At 47.3% G+C, this 18,564-nt stretch overlaps 1 protein-coding gene and 1 long non-coding RNA gene across 27 annotated transcripts in view; one reads left to right on the top strand and one right to left on the bottom strand.

The window, feature by feature from the left end:
* LOC144322389 (uncharacterized) overlaps positions 1-13,983 on the bottom strand; it is a 17,541-nt gene extending 3,558 nt beyond the window's left edge. Inside the window, exons 1-2 of the long non-coding RNA XR_013388042.1 lie at positions 13,903-13,983; positions 8,094-8,171 (exon numbers count right to left, since the gene is read on the bottom strand). This is a non-coding gene — a long non-coding RNA (uncharacterized LOC144322389). The remainder of the gene's footprint in view (positions 1-8,093; positions 8,172-13,902) is intronic.
* ZSCAN1 (zinc finger and SCAN domain containing 1) overlaps positions 1-18,564 on the top strand; it is a 24,060-nt gene extending 5,496 nt beyond the window's left edge. For all 26 annotated transcript variants that reach the window (XM_077912250.1, XM_077912206.1, XM_077912215.1 and 23 more), the window contains 4 exons: positions 5,827-5,915; positions 11,398-11,509; positions 11,705-11,779; positions 12,006-18,564. In XM_077912250.1, coding sequence (XP_077768376.1) covers positions 5,827-5,915; positions 11,398-11,509; positions 11,705-11,779; positions 12,006-12,808 — 1,079 coding nt within the window. In that variant the 3' untranslated portion in view covers positions 12,809-18,564. The remainder of the gene's footprint in view (positions 1-5,826; positions 5,916-11,397; positions 11,510-11,704; positions 11,780-12,005) is intronic.

Below are 18,564 nucleotides of genomic sequence, written 5' to 3'. Positions count from 1 at the left end.
TGTGAGTAGCTGTGTCATACAGCAGAAATTGTTTATTCCAGATGGAGGTCTTTGAAATGGATGCTTCAGCAATCAAAAGGTTGTTAGGCTCAGCTCTCTTCTCTTCCCACACTCATCATCCTATCCTCTAACCACACAGCAGCAGAGGGTCAGCTCCTCCCATGCCAGCCCTGCAGTGGATCCCTGTCCTGGCTGTGTACCTTTATCATCTGCCTCCAGGGCCTCACCTCCCTATAGCCCTGCAGCCTTGGCCCTCACTGGGTGCAGGGGTAGCCAGCTTATCATCTAGACCTGGCTCAGACATCCATATCCTCTGAGAGGCTACCACACAGGACCCTACTTGTGTTCTCCAGGGTCCTCACCCCTCTGTGATATTTATAGCGTTTATCCTTTCCTTGCATGTCTGTTCTCTGTCCTAGTTTATATGAACTTCACATAAACTTCTTGCAGAGCAAGAGTTCTGCATCCACCTTCCATGGTTTCTGGACAGTGGGTAGTACCAGATACCTAGTGGGTGCACAGCCAACACAGAAGGGAAGGGGTGGGTGAACAGAATTAGCAGGAAGAACCAAGGTTGGGTGTTTGGCAACTAGCAGGCACTAGTTGGGTATACTGTACAAACTAAGGGTGCAACTTTATTCTTTTGCATGTGGCTTACCAATTGTCCCATCACCACTGTTGAAAACACCCTTCTTTCCCCTACTGAATGGTTCTGGTATTTGGCCATGCATATATATGGGCTTAGTTCAGGACTCTCAATTCTTTCCCATTCTATATGTCTATTTTTATGCCAGCACTGTAGCTCTGTAGTAAGTTTTGAAATCAGGGCATATGTGTCTTCCAACTCTGTCCTATTTTAGGATTGTTTGGGCTCTTCTGGGTCCCTTGAAATTCCATATAAATTTTAGGACAAGCTTTTCCATTTCTGCAAAAAGAAGAGAAAATGGCTTTTCATAGGGATTGCATTGGACCTGTAGATCACTAAGAGTGTTGCCGTCTTAATGATATTAAGTCTTCCACTCCATGAACAAAATGTATTTATTAATAACAATAGTTAATAATAATGTTATTTTTAAAATTTTTCTTTAACACCTTTCAGTAATAGTTTTCCAGTTTTCAGTGTACAAGTCTTGTATCTCTCAGGCTAAATTTATTCCTAAGTATCTTATTCTTTTTGATTCTGTAAGTAAAATTGATTCTTTCATTGTAAATGAAATCTTTTGTGCTTCCTTTTCGGGTTGTTCATTGATGTTTTGTAGAAACACAACTAATTTTTATGTGTTGATATTGTACCCTGTAACTTTGCTAAATTCACTTATTAGCTCATGACATCTGTGAATAGGGATAATTTTTCTTTTTCCTTTCCAATTTATTTATTTTTTAACAGATTTTATTTTCAGGTAATCTCTACCCCCAAGGTGGGGCTCGAACTCACAATCTCATCTTCCTTTCCAATTTAGATGACTTTTTTTCTCTTGCCTACTTGCTCTTGCTAGAACTTCCAGTACAACGTTGAATAGAAGTGGTAAAAGCAAACATCCTTGCCTTATTCTTTATTGGAAGTAAGTTTTCAGTCCCTCATAATTATGATATTTTTACCATTAGATGGCATTAGATTACAACAAATGGTTTTTCTGTCAATTGAGATGATCATGTGGTCTATTAATATGGTGCATCACGTAGCTTGATTTTGATGTGTTGAACCACATGACAGTTTGATTATAGTGTGTCTCAGTGTGGATCTCTTTGAGTTCATCTTATTGAGAGTTTGTTCAGCTTCTTTGAATGTGTAGATTCAAATATTTCATGTATTTTAGGAAGTTTCCAACCATTGTTTTTTTTTTTTCAAATATTTTGTCTCTGTCTTCTCCTTTTGGAATTCCCATTATATGTCTGTTGGTGGATTTTATGTATCCCACAAATACCTTAGGCCCTGTTCATTTTTCTTCTACTCTGCAGACTATAATTTTAATTGACCTATCTTCAAACTTACTGATCCTTTTCTCTGCCAGTTTAAATCTGAGGTTAAACCCCTCTAGCAAATTTTTCATTTTAGTTATTGAACTTCTCTGCTCCATAATTTCTATTTGGTTCCTTTATATAATTTCTCTTTGATATCCTTTATTTGTTTTTTTTTAATTTTTTAAAATTCATTCATTAGAGACACAGAGAGAGGCAGAGACATAGGCAGAGGGAGAAGCAGGCTCCATGCAGGAAGCCCGATGAGGGACTTGATCAGGATCATGCCCTGGGCTGAAAGTGGCACTAAACTCCTGAGCCACTTGGGCTGCCCTTCTTTATTTGTTGAGAACATCATTGTCCTGATTTTTTATAGCTCTTTGTTCATGGATTCCTTTAGCTCTTTGAAGTTATTTAAGACAGTTGATTTAAAATCTTTGTCTAGTAAGTCCAGTGTCTGGGCTTCTTCATGGACAATTTCCATTCATTTCTTCTTATTCCTGTAAATGAGATATACTTTCTTGGGTCTTTGCATGCCTCTTAATTTGTTGTTGGGAACTGGGTATTTTTAATATTTGATAATATAACGTGATAACTCTGGAGATCAGATCTCTTCCCTCCCCAGAGCTGGTTTATGCTGCTTACTGTGGGTTGTAATTGTTTATTTTGGAAACTTTTCTTTCTTCCTTCCTTTCTTTTTCTTTCTTTCTTTCTTTCTTTCTTTCTTTCTTTCTTTCTTTCTTTCTTTCTTTCTTTCTTCCTTCCTTCCTTCCTTCCTTCCTTCCTTCCTTCCTTCCTTCCTTTCTTTCTTTCTTTTTAAATTTTTATTTATTTATGATAGTCACAGAGAGAGAGAGAGAGAGGCAGAGACATAGGCAGAGGGAGAAGCAGGCTCCATGCACCCAGAGCCCGACGTGGGATTCAATCCTGGGTCTCCAGGATCGCACCCTGGGCCAAAGGCAGGCGCCAAACCGCTGCGCCACCCAGGGATCCCTCTTTCTTTTCTTTCTTTCCTTTCTTTTCTTTTCTTTCTTTTCTTTTCTTTCTTTCTTTCTTTCTTTCTTTCTTTCTTTCTTTCTTTCTTTCTTTCTTTCTTTCATTTTATTTATTGGGATGCCTGGGTGGCTTAGTTGGTTAAGTGTCTGCCTTTGGCTTAGGTCATGATCTCAGGGTCCTCGGATTGAGCCCCACATCAAGCTCTCTGCTCAGTGGTGAGTCTGCTTCTCCCACTCCCTCTCCCTCTTATCTTATCTCTTTAAGAGAGATAGAGAGAGTAAGAGAGCACACAAATGCGGTGGGGAGGGGGAGAGGGAGAGGGAGCAGCAGACTCCCTGCTGAAAAGGAAGCCTGATGCAGGGCTCAATCCCAGGACCCCAGGATCATGACCTGAGTAGAAGGCAGATGCTTAACCAACAGAGCCACCCAGGTGCCCTATTTTGGAAACTTATCTAAACTATTCTTGTAAATACTACATTCTTTGTTGTGTGTTCTCACTAAAGTTTCTGTTTCATTAATTTAGTGGCTACCTAGTGATATGCCAGAACTTTCCTTAAATGCATGGAGCCAACAAAACTCTCCTCGTCTTTGTAGGTTAGATCTGAATTGAGGTACTCCTTCAATGCTTAGCCTCTCCATATACAACTCTCCTGAGCCTTCACTTCCGGGTTACAGGGGGGCCTAAAGATCAATCAGAGATGAAAGCTTGGGAACTTTTCATGTTTTCTACTATGTGTTTAGCCCTGATTATATGCATGGCCTGCTAGACTCCCCAGTAAAAGCCCTTATTCCCACATGTACCTCTTTCTCCAGCCTCTTCTTTCCTAGGCTTCTTGGTCTCTCTGCTGCTTGCTCCATCTGTTATCCCTGCTTCAGGTGGTTGTGGCTAGTATATGCCTTTATTTATTTATTTATTTATTTATTTATTTATTTATTTATTTATAGTATATGCCTTTAAATGCTTTTGACAAATGCTGCTCTGGAGGCCACTCCAGTCCTGAAGGTTCTGAGAGGGCATAACAAAGGTAAACCCCTGAACCAATCCTTCAGGGAGTCACCAGACAGGTCACCAGACAAACACGCAAATGTAATGCTTTGGGAACAAGATCTGCCCCCTGTGGCTTCAGCAAGCCATACCAGTTCCATGGACTGTCATCCACACAGCCCCTCCTACCTGTGGAATGGGGCTGGTAGGCAGGTAAGTAAAAATGCCACAACACCTTCTGGTTGAAATTTAATAGCTTCTTTTTTCATTAAGCATTCCCTCCTCCTTGTAAGTTCTTGTTTTTTTTGTTTTTTTTTTTTTTTTTATTAGATTCAAGTTCCCAAAAGTTATCTCTAAAAATTTTTTCAGAGATAAAGGCTGGCTAATTGTTGTTTCAGTAGAGATATTGATTTTGAGAGCTCCCTACTCTGCCATTTTTGGTGATGTTAACTTCCTGTTTGCTTTAAAAAATAATGTTATTGAAACATAGTTCCCATACCATATAATTCACCCATTTAAAAATATACAATTCAGTGATTTTTAGTATATTCACAGAGTTGTGCAACCATCATCACCACCTAATTCCTGAACATTTTGTTCACCACAAAAGGAAACCTCAGACCATTAGCAGTCACTCCCCATTCTCCTCTCTCCCCCAGCCCCTGTAGCTTTCCCCCAGATCACTAATCTACTTTTTGTCTTTATGGATTTGCCTGTTCTGTACATTTCATATAAATGAAGTCATATGTGGCCTTTTGTGTCTGGCTTCTCTCACTTAGCATAAGGTTCTCAAGGTTCATCTATGTTATAAAATCTATCAGTACTTCATTCTTTTTATGGCTGAAATATATTCCATTGTATGGATATACCAGGTTGTTCCTTCATTCTTCATTTGATGGACCTTTGGGTTTCCACTTTTTGGCTATGATGAACAATGCTATGAACGTTCACATACATATATTTGTGTGGATGTGTTTTCATTACTCTTGGGAACACCTAAGGAGGCGAAGTGCTGAGTCATATGGTAACTCAACATATAACTTTTTGAGGAACTGTCAAAGTGCCTTCCAAAGCAACTGTTTGCTTTTTATATGACACTTTTTCAGCCTATAAAAGTGTATGGAAAATATTATTATGAACATGCATATAACTTCCATGAAGCCATCTCAGAGCCTAACCTCCTGAAAGGCAGCTTTAGGTTATTTAGAGAAATGACACACTGTGGAGTTCACTGGGTCAACAGTGCAGGTCTCCTCCACATTCCTCTTGCTCTCCCTGCTGCCCCAGAGAGGGGAAAGGCCTTGAATTTCTCATTGCATGTGCATGTTTGTCCTTTTCCCTCTTATTTTGTAACAGTGTATGGCTCTGTTTCCCATGTCCTAAATCTATAAATGGTGTGCCTTTGTAACTGCTATCCTGCCCTGGCTTTTGTCCCCCTACAATATGTTCTGTGGTAGATCCATGGGGCCTTGCTTCAACCATCTTTGCTACCTGACTGCATTCCACTTCAGGAAGATTCCAGTTGTGGGATGAGACCCCTGTCCAGGCTTTCCGAGTTAATCAGTGCTGCAGGAAATGTCCTCATGGGCCTCTCAGGGGCACAAATGGGCGTAGAGTGTTAGGTGAGAAGATCTGTCCTCAGCTGCCTCTTATGTTACCATGGCCTCATGCCTGGCAGCCATGGAAAGGTCTGGATCAGGAGGATGGGGCTGCAGTTAGAAGCTTGTTGGAAGATAAAGGCAGTGGCATACTATTGCTCTTGCCTTGGCCTTACTGGGGTTCTTCAGAGATGCTCCTGGGATGTGTTATCCTCCTTGTGCAGGAAATCTGGGGATTTGGGGGCTCTGAGTCACACAGGCCTCTCACCATCCCTTTCTCCCGCCCAGTTCTGGTATCTCTCACCGACCACCAGGACAGGAGCATCAGCGAGGAGGAAGACGGGAAGAGCCTGAGGTCCCAGAAAGACCCATCCCAGGTGAGCCCAGGGCCCCTGGCTCCATGCTCCTACATCCCTGGGGCACCATGAACATCAGTGCTGTGACGGGTTGAAGGACATCCCATCCAAGCTCTGTGCAAGGCTCTCCCCCAAATTCCCAGGAAGCCTGAACTCCACAACTCCAACCTATCCCACAAATCCCAAAATTTGCTGCAGCTCAGTGCTGGGCAAAATACAGTTAGTAGGGCTGTGATCTGCTGCAGACCCCCTAGACATCATCTTCATCTCCCTCCACCCAGGTCATCTGCCAGTCCTTTATCAGTCAGCAGCCAGATGCTGAGGTCCCCATCCTCGTATATAATCCACAACTGCATGCTGAGTATATCAAAAGATTTCCAGTGCTGCCACTCCAGGTGCTACCACACAGAAGCTTGGGTGTCCTGGCTCAGATCCCATCCGTAGTATTAGTATCTGTAGTAGTGTTGTACCTGAGAACACTGTGGATTCTTGGAGAGGCTGGGAAAGACTCCAAGAGGGCATCCCCAACAGCAAGATCTGTTTTTGCAAAGGGCCCAAGTGAGAGGGGATCATGGTTTATGTCAAGGACCAAGGGAAACTTGGTATGGCTAGAGCTCACAGAGTGATGGGGAAAGGCCCGCAGCAGGGACTGGAGTGATTAAAACAGATTTGTTAACAGGCAAAACACAAAATAAACAAAAACCAAACCACATTCCCTTCCCTCTGGCATCAAGTAGATTCACAGCACCTTGTTCTCACCTCCCATCACCTCTGTGACCTCCCCCTTCTTCAGACCACAGGCCCCTCTGTCTCCCACTAATTTTCCACTCTCTCGAATGTTTAACCCCCAACTCTAAACCCCTGTCAGGATCTTCATCCCCTGCACATCACTGTCAGTCTGGGTGTCCTTGAGACATCCTACCTCTCAGTTGGGGTCGTGTGGCCTTCCTCATGACCTATACTGCCATCTTCCCCTCCCATGCGAGTAACCTCAAAACATCTGTGGCTTCCTTTTATTTTCTATGTCCATGCTCAGAGAGCATAAGGACAGGAGGCATGTGCTTCCCTTTTAAAAATGGGAATTTTACAATGAACACATGGAAAGATGCTGAAGATCACTAGCCATCAGGGAAATGCAAATTAAAACCATGATGAGATATCACTGCACACCTACTGCAATGGCTAAAAGTAGAAAGAGGGACAGCACCACGTGCTGGCAAGGGTGTGGAAAAACTGGAACTGTTTCATTGCTGATATGAATGCAAAGTGGTAAAATCTATTTAGAAAATGGTTTGGTTGTTTCTTACAAAGTTAAGTATAAACATGATGTATGACCTAGCAATCCCACTTCTGGGATTGGATGTTTACCCAGATGAAACAAACATTTATGTTCCTACAAAAACCTGTACACAAATATTCATAGCAGCTTTGTTTGTAGTAGCCCAAAACTGGAAACAAGCCACATACCTGTGTGATTGGATAAACAATCATTTATCCTGCACACCATGGAATACTACCCAGCAATATCATGGAAGAAACTCTTGATTCACACACAACTTGGATGGATCTGAAGGGCACTGTGCTGTCAAAACAGTTAATCTCAAAAGGTACATGCTATGAAATCCCATTTATATGACATTCTTAAAAAGACAAAATGATGGCCACAGAGAATAGATCAGTGGTTTCCAGGCAAGAGTTCTGGGCAGAGGGAGAATGTGAGTAGACAGAGGTAGCATGAAAGAGTTTTCCCTGGGTGGTGGAACCATTCTGGTCCTAATTGTGATAGTAGTTTCACGAATCTATATATGTGCTAAAATTCACAGACCTGGACATGAACGCACTCACACACACACACACTCTTATATAATTAAAATTAAGAAAAATGAAGGAACTACTAAAAAGTGATAATATTTTCCATCAAGCCAAAGTCTAGTCCGTTCTTTGTCCCCAGAGACCACCCCTCCTTATGATGCTGGGGTCTGGTATCATTTTGAGGTTTTCTGATTTGCATGGCCAGTTTTTGAAAGACCCACTAGTTTGTATTCTGTTTCTTCTCTGGCTACTATGTTCTGCCTGGAGGCCATTTTCATTCTTTACTTAATTAATAACAACAGAAAAAAAGACAAAAACATGAGACAAAAGATAATACACCCACTGCTCTGCAGAAGAGCTCATCCCACCAAAGAAACACCCGTATACCTTTGTTGCTATCAACAGCAGATCACCTCCATCCTTGAATTCACCTGCATGAATTTCTCTATCTCTGTCCTGCTATGGCTGGGAGAAAAAAAAAGTTATTCTTAATTATCTTGTTTTAGGCTTGCAAGAGGAAATATCTTCTTATAAAAATTTTTATTGTGGAAAACCAAACACACACCATGTGGTAGGCTGAATAATGCTCCCACCACCCCCCTTTGCCCCACCAAACGTTCCTGTCCTCATCCCTAGAACCTGGGAATGTTACCTTAGGTGGAAAAAGGAGCTTTTTGCAGGTGTACTTAAGGTAGGAACATGAGAAAAAATTACCCTGGTTTATCTGATTGGATTCCAGATGTAATCACGAGAGTCCTTATAAGAGGGAGGTAGAGGGAGGTTTAATACACAAGGCAGGACAGTGACCTGGGCACAGAGGCAGTAAAGATGGAGGAAGGGCCAAAAGGCAAAGAATATGGGTGTGTCGAACACCAATAAAAAAATAAATTTATTATTAAAAAAAAAAAAGAATATGGGTGTGTCTAGAAGCTGAGAAAAGCCCAGGAAACAAATTCTCCCATGGAGCCTTCAGAAGGAATGAGCCTTGGTGGACACTAACTTTAGCTCAGAGAAATTTATTTCAGACTTCTAGGCTTCAGAGCTATAAGAGAAATTTGGATTTTCAGCCACTAAGTTTCTCATGATTTGCTATAGCAGCCACGGGAAACTAGTACACTACATACACCAAAGTAGAGAGAATAGACTAATGGACCCAGGGTTGTAGTAGGACTTCTGTGGGCCCTAAGAATTTTTGTCCCATAAGAATTATATCAAAGTTATACTCATGAGCTTCCACAAAATAGTAAGTTATATTTTATGACCATTTGGTATAAAGATGAACATATTCCAGGCTGGAGTAATCACTATATTCATTTTTTTTTCTGGCTGATTTTAAAAGACATTAAAACATTATTGCAAGAAACTCCTTTCTCCAAAAAGTTTCATGGGCCCTGGGCACTGTTTCTGGCACATGATAAAGTCAGCCCCAGATGGGCCATAAGTGCTTGACACATAGCCAGGTTTGTTGATGGAAAGCTCTCTTCCATCCTGGACTCTCCCCTTAGAAATCACAGATATGCTCACTCGCCATTTCCATGCATTGCAAGTAAAGCTTGGCCTTCAAGGACTTTTCCCCCCCAATTATATCTGTGTTTTTATTTTTATTTTTTTATTGAGATATAATTGATGTGGAACATTATGTTAGGTATATAACATAATGATTCAATATATGTATATATTGTGAAATGATCAACTACAGTAAGTCTACTTAACATCTAGAGTTACAAATATTTTTTCTTGTGATGAGAATTGTAACATTTGCTCCCTCAGCAACTTTTAAATACACAATACAGTATTATTAACTATAGTTTCTAAGCAGTACATTATAGGCCTAGGACTTACTTGTTTGACAACGGGAGGTTTGTACCTTTTGACCCCTTCATCTATTATAGCCACACCCACACACCCAAACACCCCTGGCAAACCACCAACACTCTTTTTTTAGACATCAACCCAGCTCTACTGCCTCAACTAAAATCATTAACAGTAATCCCTCATCAGCAGTAAATGGCTGGTTGGCATTCACATTTCCCATTGTTCTTTTCTTTTTCTTGGCTGGTTAGATGACAGATGTGGGTCCCCACATCCCACTCACTGCCCTGCACTGTGCCTGGAATGATCAGAGCCCTGGTCAAAAGGACTTTGGGGGATATTTTTTGTATTTGGAGCTATAGAGAAGGCTCAGAAATGTCCTGGTTTCTGTGCCTGGCCCGAGTGTGTTTGTAATTTTCAGACGTCTCTGGATGGTGGCCCATGCTTCCAAGTCAGGGGAATTAACATGCCCCTCACCACCCACACACACAAACATACACGCACAGGTCCAGAGCCTCCCCTCTCAACCCCTCCACCCTCCATTGTCATGGTCACACTTTGATGACCAGTGAGACCTGGAGCCCCCCCCCCCCCCACTGCTCATCACCTTCTGGGGGGCTTGTTCTTAGGGACAATGCAGCTGTGAGGGGCAGTTCAGAACCTCACAAGTGATATTGACCTCAGTCCTTACATAGGGCCCAGTGCTCTCTTGTTGCTGTAAAATCATCAGTGGTATTCAAGTAAGGATGTACTATTCAGGGCTTTCCACGGAAACAAAATCAGTAGGATTTATATAGACATATAGAGAGAGACGTATTAAAAGAAACTAGCTCACATGATTATGGAGGTCAAGGAGCCCCTGATTTGCTGTCTGCAAGCTAGAGAACACCAAAAAGCTGTCTCCAGGTCAGGGAGCTCCATCTCAAGACCAAAGGTCTAAAGACCACAGGAATCTCAGTCTCAGTCCAAGTCCAAAGCCCAAGAATCAAGAGGGGTCCAATGTCTGAGGGCTGAAGGTGCCTGTTCCAGTTCAAGCAGAGCACAAATGCACCTTTCTGACTTTGTGTTCAACTTGGGCCCTCCACAGATTGGGTGATGCCCACCCACATTGGTAAGGATGATCTTTACTCAGACTGCCGGTATAAATGCTAGTCTTCCCTGGAGACACCCCCACAGATACCAGAAATGAAACTTTACCAGCTACTGGGCCATCCCTTAGCTCAGTCACATTGACTTCTAGAATTAACCATCACAAAGAGGACTTGCATTTTCATTTTGCACAGGGGGGCCCTTGAATTATTTCTCCAGTCCTAGTTACAGCCTACTGGGAATGTGTATTTGGGTGTTAAAATTAAATACAAAATAGAGACCAGACTTGAACATTCCCTGAGCTGACAAAACCACGTACCACATAAGTGAGACTTCATTTAGTGTGTTCTGCAAAACAAGTGGAACATAACCTGGGGCACCTCATGCAAAAGCCTCAAGGAAATGATCAGTAAAGAAACTTAAATCACCTTCCTAAACACAGTGTAAGATAATCACTGAGCCAGCCCCTGCTGTCTGGAAACTCCCTCTGTAGTAACGGTCATCCAGGCTTCATAGCAGTCTTGGATTTGAAAGCTCCCAGTTCGTAGACTATTTTTATATGCACAATAAACTCTTACTAAATACTGTTCATTGGTTTGGTGGCTTTTGTTTTTTTTGGCACCTTTTTGTGGGGGAGCAGTGGCTTTAGTTTTGCTATTCCTGGATTTTCTAAAGGAAGCAATGCTGTCCCTCTGCTCTGGTGGCACCGGGTGGATGGCCCTCTGGTGGTTGCTCCAAGCCCTGGGCGGTGTGGGGCAGTTGCTGAGCGGGACTGTGTTTGCCATTCCAGGCATCGGAGCTGGGGCTCCCCCAGGAGGGCGAGTGGCCGCAGCCTGCCCAGCCCCAGCGAAGTCCCCACACCAGGGCGGGGGCGGAGGCATCCTGCACCCTGGGCTCACTCGGTGAGTGTTTGGGTCCTACAGCAATCCTAAGGGCTGGGAAGGTTTAGACTTTGCTGATGGCAGTGTTGGGGGGGCTTTGGTGATGAACTCTGTACCTTCCCCCAGAAACTGGGCCCACCAAAGTGGGGACTGATATCACCCCCACCCCCACCCTGTTCTGCAGCAGCCACTCAAACGTTTCCACCCCTTGACCAGGGCTTCGGCCTCCTAGCATGAAGGCAGACACACAGAAGATGCTGCAGCATGGGGTCCCCTCAGCTGCCTGCCCAGGTGAGGACAAGGGGGTCTGGGGTGTGGGATCTGCCCCCCAACCCCACTTACCCTTTATCTTAGTAGAGGAAAGCATTGAGGGCACTAAGGCTCTACTAAGTACAGGCAGCTGGCTGTCTGTTCTTCTGTGTGTCCCTGGGGGGAGAAGGGGCAGGGAGGTGCCCAGGGTGTGGCCTGGTCCCTGCCCTCTCCCTAACAATTAACGCTTCTCCCTCACCCTCCCCAGGCCTGGGCTGCTCGCCTCTGAAGCCTAGCGTCTGGGATGAACCTCCCTGTGGGCAGACTGGGGACAGAGCCCTGAGGAACAGACACTCCCTCCCCAGGCTGGCCCAGGACACACCTCAGGCTTCAGAAGAGGGTGTAAGGCAGGCAGGGGCTACCCCCAAGGACGCTGTGCTTAAGGGCACCAGAGGCCAAGGGCCTGCACCAGAGGGGCCCCTGCACCTGAGCCCTCAGCCCAGCCTGGTTGCAGACCCCACCCTCCCAGGTGCTCAGAGCACGAGTCCCCCAAAGAGACTTGGGGACCGCGATGTCGGCAGCACTCGCCTACCCTTACTCAAAGACACCAAAGCCTCCCCTGGAGAAGCGGGACAACCGGCTGCTGCCCCCTCCTCGGGGAACCCAGCAGCGACCCAAGTCCCCTCAGGGACGCGGCCCTTCGCGTGTGCCGAGTGCGGGGAGGTCTTCACCTGGGTCACTCACTTCATCGAGCACCAGAAGCGCCACCTGGAAGAGGGGCCCTTCCCGTGCCCCGAGTGCGGCAAGGCCTTTCTGCACGCTTCCGTCCTGGGGGAGCACCGGAAGATCCACCTGCTGCAGCCGCCGCGCAAGAAGCCCCGGCGCGGCGGGGGCGAGGGGCCAGGGGAGGCCGGCCCCTTGGAAGCGGCGGGGCAGGCTCAGGACGCGGACGGAGACCGGCGCGGGGCGGCCGCTGGAGGAGAGCGGCCCTTCGAGTGCGGCGTCTGCGGGAAGGCCTTCCCCTGGATGGTCCACCTCCTCGACCACCAGAAACTGCACACTGCGCAGTGAGCGGACGCGAGCCCCGCGCGACAGCGACCCCCGGCGGACTCGTCCTGCTGGCCACCCGCCCCCCCCCGTGTCCCCCGCGCGACAGACCCCCCGAAAAGCTCTTCCTGCAGACCACCAGGGCCCCGCCACCCCTGCCGCGCCCCCCGCTGCCAGTGACCCCCGAAGGGCTCGTACTGCAGGAGACCCGGGACCCACCACCTCCGCCGCGTTCTCTGGGTGTCGCCCCGCCCGCCGCTTACCCCTGGAGACAGTGACCCCCTGAAGGGTTCGTCCTGCAGGAGACCCAAGACCCGCCTCGCTTCCCTGGTGTCGCTGCACATGCCCCGTTCCCCGAGTGACAGCGACCCTCGGCTGACTCTTCCTGCAGAACGACCCGGGACCCGCCACCCCCGCCGCCGAGTTCCCCGGGCGACAGCGACCCCTGGCGGACTTGTCCTGCAGGCGACCCGGACCCGCCGCGTCTTGGGGGTTGTCGCCGCGCCTGGTGCTTACCCCGGGTGATCGCGACCTCCGAAGGGCTCGTCCTGGGAGCGACCCAGGGACCCACTACCCCCGCTGCGTCCCGCGGGTGTCGCCGCACCTATCGCTTACCCCAAGTGATAGTGGCCTCCGAAGGGCTCGTGCTGCGGGGCGGCCCAGGACCCGCTGCGTCTCCGGGTGTCGCTGCATCTGCCACGTTCCTCAAGTGACAGCGACCCCCGAAGGGCTCATCCTGGGGAGCGACCCGGGACCCACTGCCCCCGCTGCCGCGTTCCCCGGGTGAAAGCAACCCCCCGAAGGGCTCGTCCTGCTGGCGACTCAAGACCTGCCGCGTTTGCCTGGTGTCGCCACACCTGCCGCGTTCCCCAAGTGACAGCGACCCCCCGAAGGGTTCGTCCTGCGGAGCGACCGGGCCCCGCCACCCCTGCCTCCGAGTTCCCCGGGCGACAGCGACCCCTGGCGTACCCGTCCTGCAGGCGACCTGGACCCGCCGCGTCTCGGGGTATCGCCGCGCCTGGCGCTTACCCCGGGTGACCGCGACCCCCAAAGGGCTCGTCCTGCAGGGCGACCGTCGACCCGCCGCGTCTCGGGGTGTCGCCGCGCCTGGTACTTACCCTAGGTGACAGTGACCCCCGAAGGGCTTGTCCTGCGGAGCGACCTGGGACCCACCGCCCCCGCCGCCGCCTTCCCTGGGCGACAGCGACCCCTGGCGGACGCGTCCTGCAGGCGACCCGGACCCGCCGCGTGTCGGGGTTTCGCCGTGTTCCCTGGGTGACAGCGACGCCCAGCGTCGCTCTCAGCTCGGCGGCCGGCCGTCTGTGCTCCGCAAGCGACAAAAGAAAGAGCTTCGCCAGCGCCATCGGTTCTGGGAGTCTTTTCCGGGTACGCCAGGGCTGCGCCCGCGCCCTTGACCCAGCGGCGGTCCTGTACTCCAGGAACGGAGGCCTCCTGCCCGCCCAGCCCCTGCGAGCGCGGCACACGCGTGGGGCTCTTCTATGTGGAACTTAACTATTTTCTTCCTTTTTTTTTTGTCCCCGCCCTCCTTTTCCTTTTACATTCCCTTTTTTATGATAAAGTAAACACAACATAAAACGTGCCATTTTAACTACTTAAAATGCACAATTCGGTGGCATTAAGTACATGCATAGTGTTGTGCAACCATCACCACGATGCATTCTGGAACATTTTCATCACTCCCAAAATGGGTTCCCCACACCCATTAGCAGTCACTCCCCATGTCCTCTCCCTCAGTCCCTGATATCTACTAATTTGCTTTCTTTCTGGATAGATTTTGGGCAGGGTTTTTAGGTCTAACCAAAACTGACCAGCACATGATTTTGTTTGATTCACAGAATGACTTTTTTTTATTTTGAGATAAATGCCAACATTTTTCAAACCATAGATATCACATAAAAATCTGGCATTATGCTCACCCTGGATCTCCCAAGACCAGATGTGGGGTCTCCCAGGCATCTCAGTTCCCCACCACTTCTGGGGACAGCCTGCATGCACTTGGATTCAGCTTTCCATCCATCCCCAGCCCTTCCTTGCTGGGCACCACTTGCCCCATGCAAACGAAAGCCTTAAAGTTTTTGTCTTTCTTTCGTTTTTTTTTTTTTTTTTTGAACTTTACTTGGAAATAGTGTTGGATTGACTCTAACCGCATGTAAGCAGAGACCTTCTTCTTTAAATCATCCATAAGTCACCTTTCAACTGGAAAAGCCTTTGGATCTGCCCTACCCAGCCCACTGCTGCTTCTCCACCAAGCTGCCTCCTGCATAAGTAGCCTGTCCCCTAGCACCCTCCAGGGCCATGCAGGTCCCTCTGCTGCCTTTGCGCCATTCGCCGCGCTTGCCTTCTTGGAACTCTCACTAGCTGGGCCTTGCTCGTGGCTTGCTCCAGCACCCTGGCTTATCCTCACAGTCCCCACCGGGGGCTTCTGGCTCTACTCCACGCCTTAATTTATTGTGGGTTCCAGCTCTCCTCCCAAGCACCTTCTTTCTCATCCTGCTGAGGCAGAGTCTCTTCCTTGGAGATCAGGTGACAAAGTGGGGGTCCTGGCCCCACAGTCAGCCCCTGAGCCTTCCACTATAGCACACACGATGGACAGGTTTGTTTGAGATGACAGGATATGTGGACAAAGAATTCCCAGTGTCTCCACTTGTTGGGGGCCAGGGGTTTATATCAATGCAGTTTTCTTCCCAATCCCCCTAAGCCAGAGGCACATTCATAGCTCTCTGGGTTGGAGCAGGATTGCATGAGAGAGTAGGGGCTGCTGCCCACAAGGCAATCATCAGTCAGGTCCCTCACTGCCATGGACCCCAACCATCCTCATATGAACAGCTCTGAAGATGGGGTTCTCCGAAGATGTCTGCCTGGGCATCCCACAGACCAAATGCCCTTCAGAGACATCTGCCTGGTGTCCCTCAGTCCTCCAACTGAGATTGTCCAAAGAACCCATGAGCAAAAGAAAACCAACTGCCTCCCATAGGCCATCATACCTCTACCCTCCAAGGCCCCAGGATCAGCCTGTTCTCTTTTCTCCTCTGCACTTAACCACCCCAGCCTCCCTCTCTTCTATCTTCTTTCCTACATATCTGGATGTCTGCAGCTGCCACTAAGAGAACCCTGCCTCCAATCCATTCCCCTCCATCCCATCCAATATCCACAGCCAGCAGGATCCCTCTGAAGCAGAAATACTGAGATGACATAAAGTCCAGCAGACCAGTTCCTTTGGATCTCTTCTCCTGCTTCAGTTAGTCCCCAGTGCTGGGGTGGTAGATGCTGGCCCCTCTCCACAATGACTCCTATGCTGGGTTTCCTTATCTCCACAAAGGCTGCCTCCTCTGTTCATAACAGTCTTCACTGTGGCATTATCAGCACCTGGCACAGAACAGCCCTTCGTGAGTGAGAATGGGTGAATGGTAACCAAATGAGTGAGTTGCAGCTACTGCCAAGGCCCCACCTCAGGACTGCAGTGGTAAGCCAGGGAAGCCTCACTTGGACCTTTGAGGAGGTGGGGTGGCAGCAACATGGAAGGCCACCCTCAACACACTCTGGCTCGGCTGACACAGGCAAGGATGTGGCCCAGGGACCTGGACCTGCAGAGTCATTTGTAAGAATCCCGATTCACCAAAGCTGCCAAATTAAGTTAATTGCCCAGCTTGCTTAATCCCAAGATGCTGCTTAAGCTGTAGTGAGATAGAGCACCAGCCTCTCTCTTCTCTTTCTGCTCACTCCATGCACGCCTGGCTCACCCTGTGCCTTCATCTGCCAATGTCTGCTGCAAGACTCTAGCACCTGCCCATTGGGACCCTTCCCAGTCTCTTTGTCTGTCCTCCAGGTCTTGTCACAGAGTATTTTCTGGGCCAGGTACTGGGTACTGTGATACAGTTCAAGTCCTCATCATCCCATGCTCCAGAACCAGAGGCAAACAGACCACCTTCCTCCTCACTGCAGCCAGGGTCTCTGGGAACAGAGTCCTCGGCACTGTTAGGTTTTGAGGCTCCCAAAATGACTTTTTTTAAAGATGAAATACATACACAAGGTTAAACACTTTTTTTTGAACTTTAAACACTGTAAGATATTTAAATGTATATATTGAACAATGTATCAAAAATAGAGTGTCACAAAGTTGTGCTATCTATGACATGATTATAGAATTACTAGAAAGCTACACCGATTTCTAATGCAACTGCTCCTGGTGTGGTCCTGTCACAGCCAGGTGGAGGCGACCCCTGTGGTTAGAGGAAGTTGATGTTGGCAGGAGCAGGGGCCCAGCCACTGGTCTGAATGGGGAAAGGCCAACAGAGAGCGAGCCTTCATAATATCTTGTGTTTTTAAACCCTTTGAATTCCCTGTGAACCAAAAGATTTCACACACAAATCCAAATCTATGGCTTCTTTTGAGAAGCCCAGACCCTGTACACTGAGCTTACCTGCTCATGTGGGGCCACTTGGTTGAGATCATTAGCATCCATCCCTTTAAATAAATCCTGGCCCCTGCAAGCATTGGAGTTTGTGAAAGTTGGGGAAAAAAAGGATCAGGAGGCTAGAGGAAGGTAACAGAGGGACAAGTCCTAAGGGAGCTGGGCAGGGCAACCTGGAACAGGCAAGTCTGTGTGGCACCTTCAGCCGTTCATCACCAGGACTCTGCCCAGACCTTTTGGGAAAAAGATTTCATCATGAGAAGTGTGTACATGACTTTTGATCGAGTAAAAGGAAAGTAGAAGGAAAAGAGAACACATTTTGTGGAAGAAAAAACTAAGAAAAAAATTAAGTATCTTTTTGCATTTTGGTTTGTGGGTGAGGGAACTGATAATTGACATTTTATGTATATTTTATTTTATTTTATTTTTTATTTTTTTATGTATATTTTAAAGTCTTCATACTATAGTATAGAGAAGAGCAGGTGGACTTTCGGTATGACAATCACAGATGTGAGCCTTTATAGTCTTTGAATATACAAGACACTTTAAATCCGATAAGCTTGTCTTTGCCTCGTTTACGTCAGTGCACTCTGATTTTGAGCCATCCATTGTATTCTTTCATACCACTGTCATAGTGCTTATGATGTGTAAAGTCTTTTACTCATCTAAGAACCAGCCTAACCTTTTTTAATGTCTGTATGTGTAAAGAAAACGTACCCAGGTAGGTTTTTCCCTAACATGAGAATTCTTACTGTCTTCTCTGCTGTGTTCAGTCAGAGCTGATTCCAACTGTTCCAAAGAAAAAAAGGCCCCTGTCTTGACACCTTTTCTCAGCTTCCAGTGTGCAAGCCCTGACTTGAATCAATCGATCTTTCTTAAAAGGGCAAGTGCACATGGCTCAACCTTGGTTAGATTCTTTATACTCACTTCTCCAGGGATGGTCCATGCACATCAGTGAAAGGAAGTCTGGCTTGAGTGGGCGATGGCTAACGTGCACACCTTGTTGGTTGGTGCCTGGTCCACTGCTGACTGCTGTACCCTGGGCCTAGAGCCTGACAGGCCTTGGTCAATGTTCAGCCAAAAATAAATTCAGTCAAGGAGGGCACTTCGGCTTTAAATATTATGCTGTTGTTCAAATGCACACATCTGACAGTGATGTAAAGCAGTTTAAAAACGTGTCTACCACGGGATGTTTCCTACGACCACGTCTTCAGTAATGCAATATAGGGTCGGCGTGGCAAATCGTAAACGGCTCTAGTATTTGGCATCTTAGTCAATGTCACTGTTTTAATTTTTTTGCGGGTTATTTTTGTGTCTTGCATTTTCTTGCTGTTTTTTGGAAGCACCG

This window comes from Canis aureus, chromosome 1 (assembly GCF_053574225.1).
Source record: "Canis aureus isolate CA01 chromosome 1, VMU_Caureus_v.1.0, whole genome shotgun sequence".
NCBI classification, from domain to species: domain Eukaryota; kingdom Metazoa; phylum Chordata; class Mammalia; order Carnivora; family Canidae; genus Canis; species Canis aureus.
This window is presented reverse-complemented; position numbering and strand designations above follow the sequence as displayed.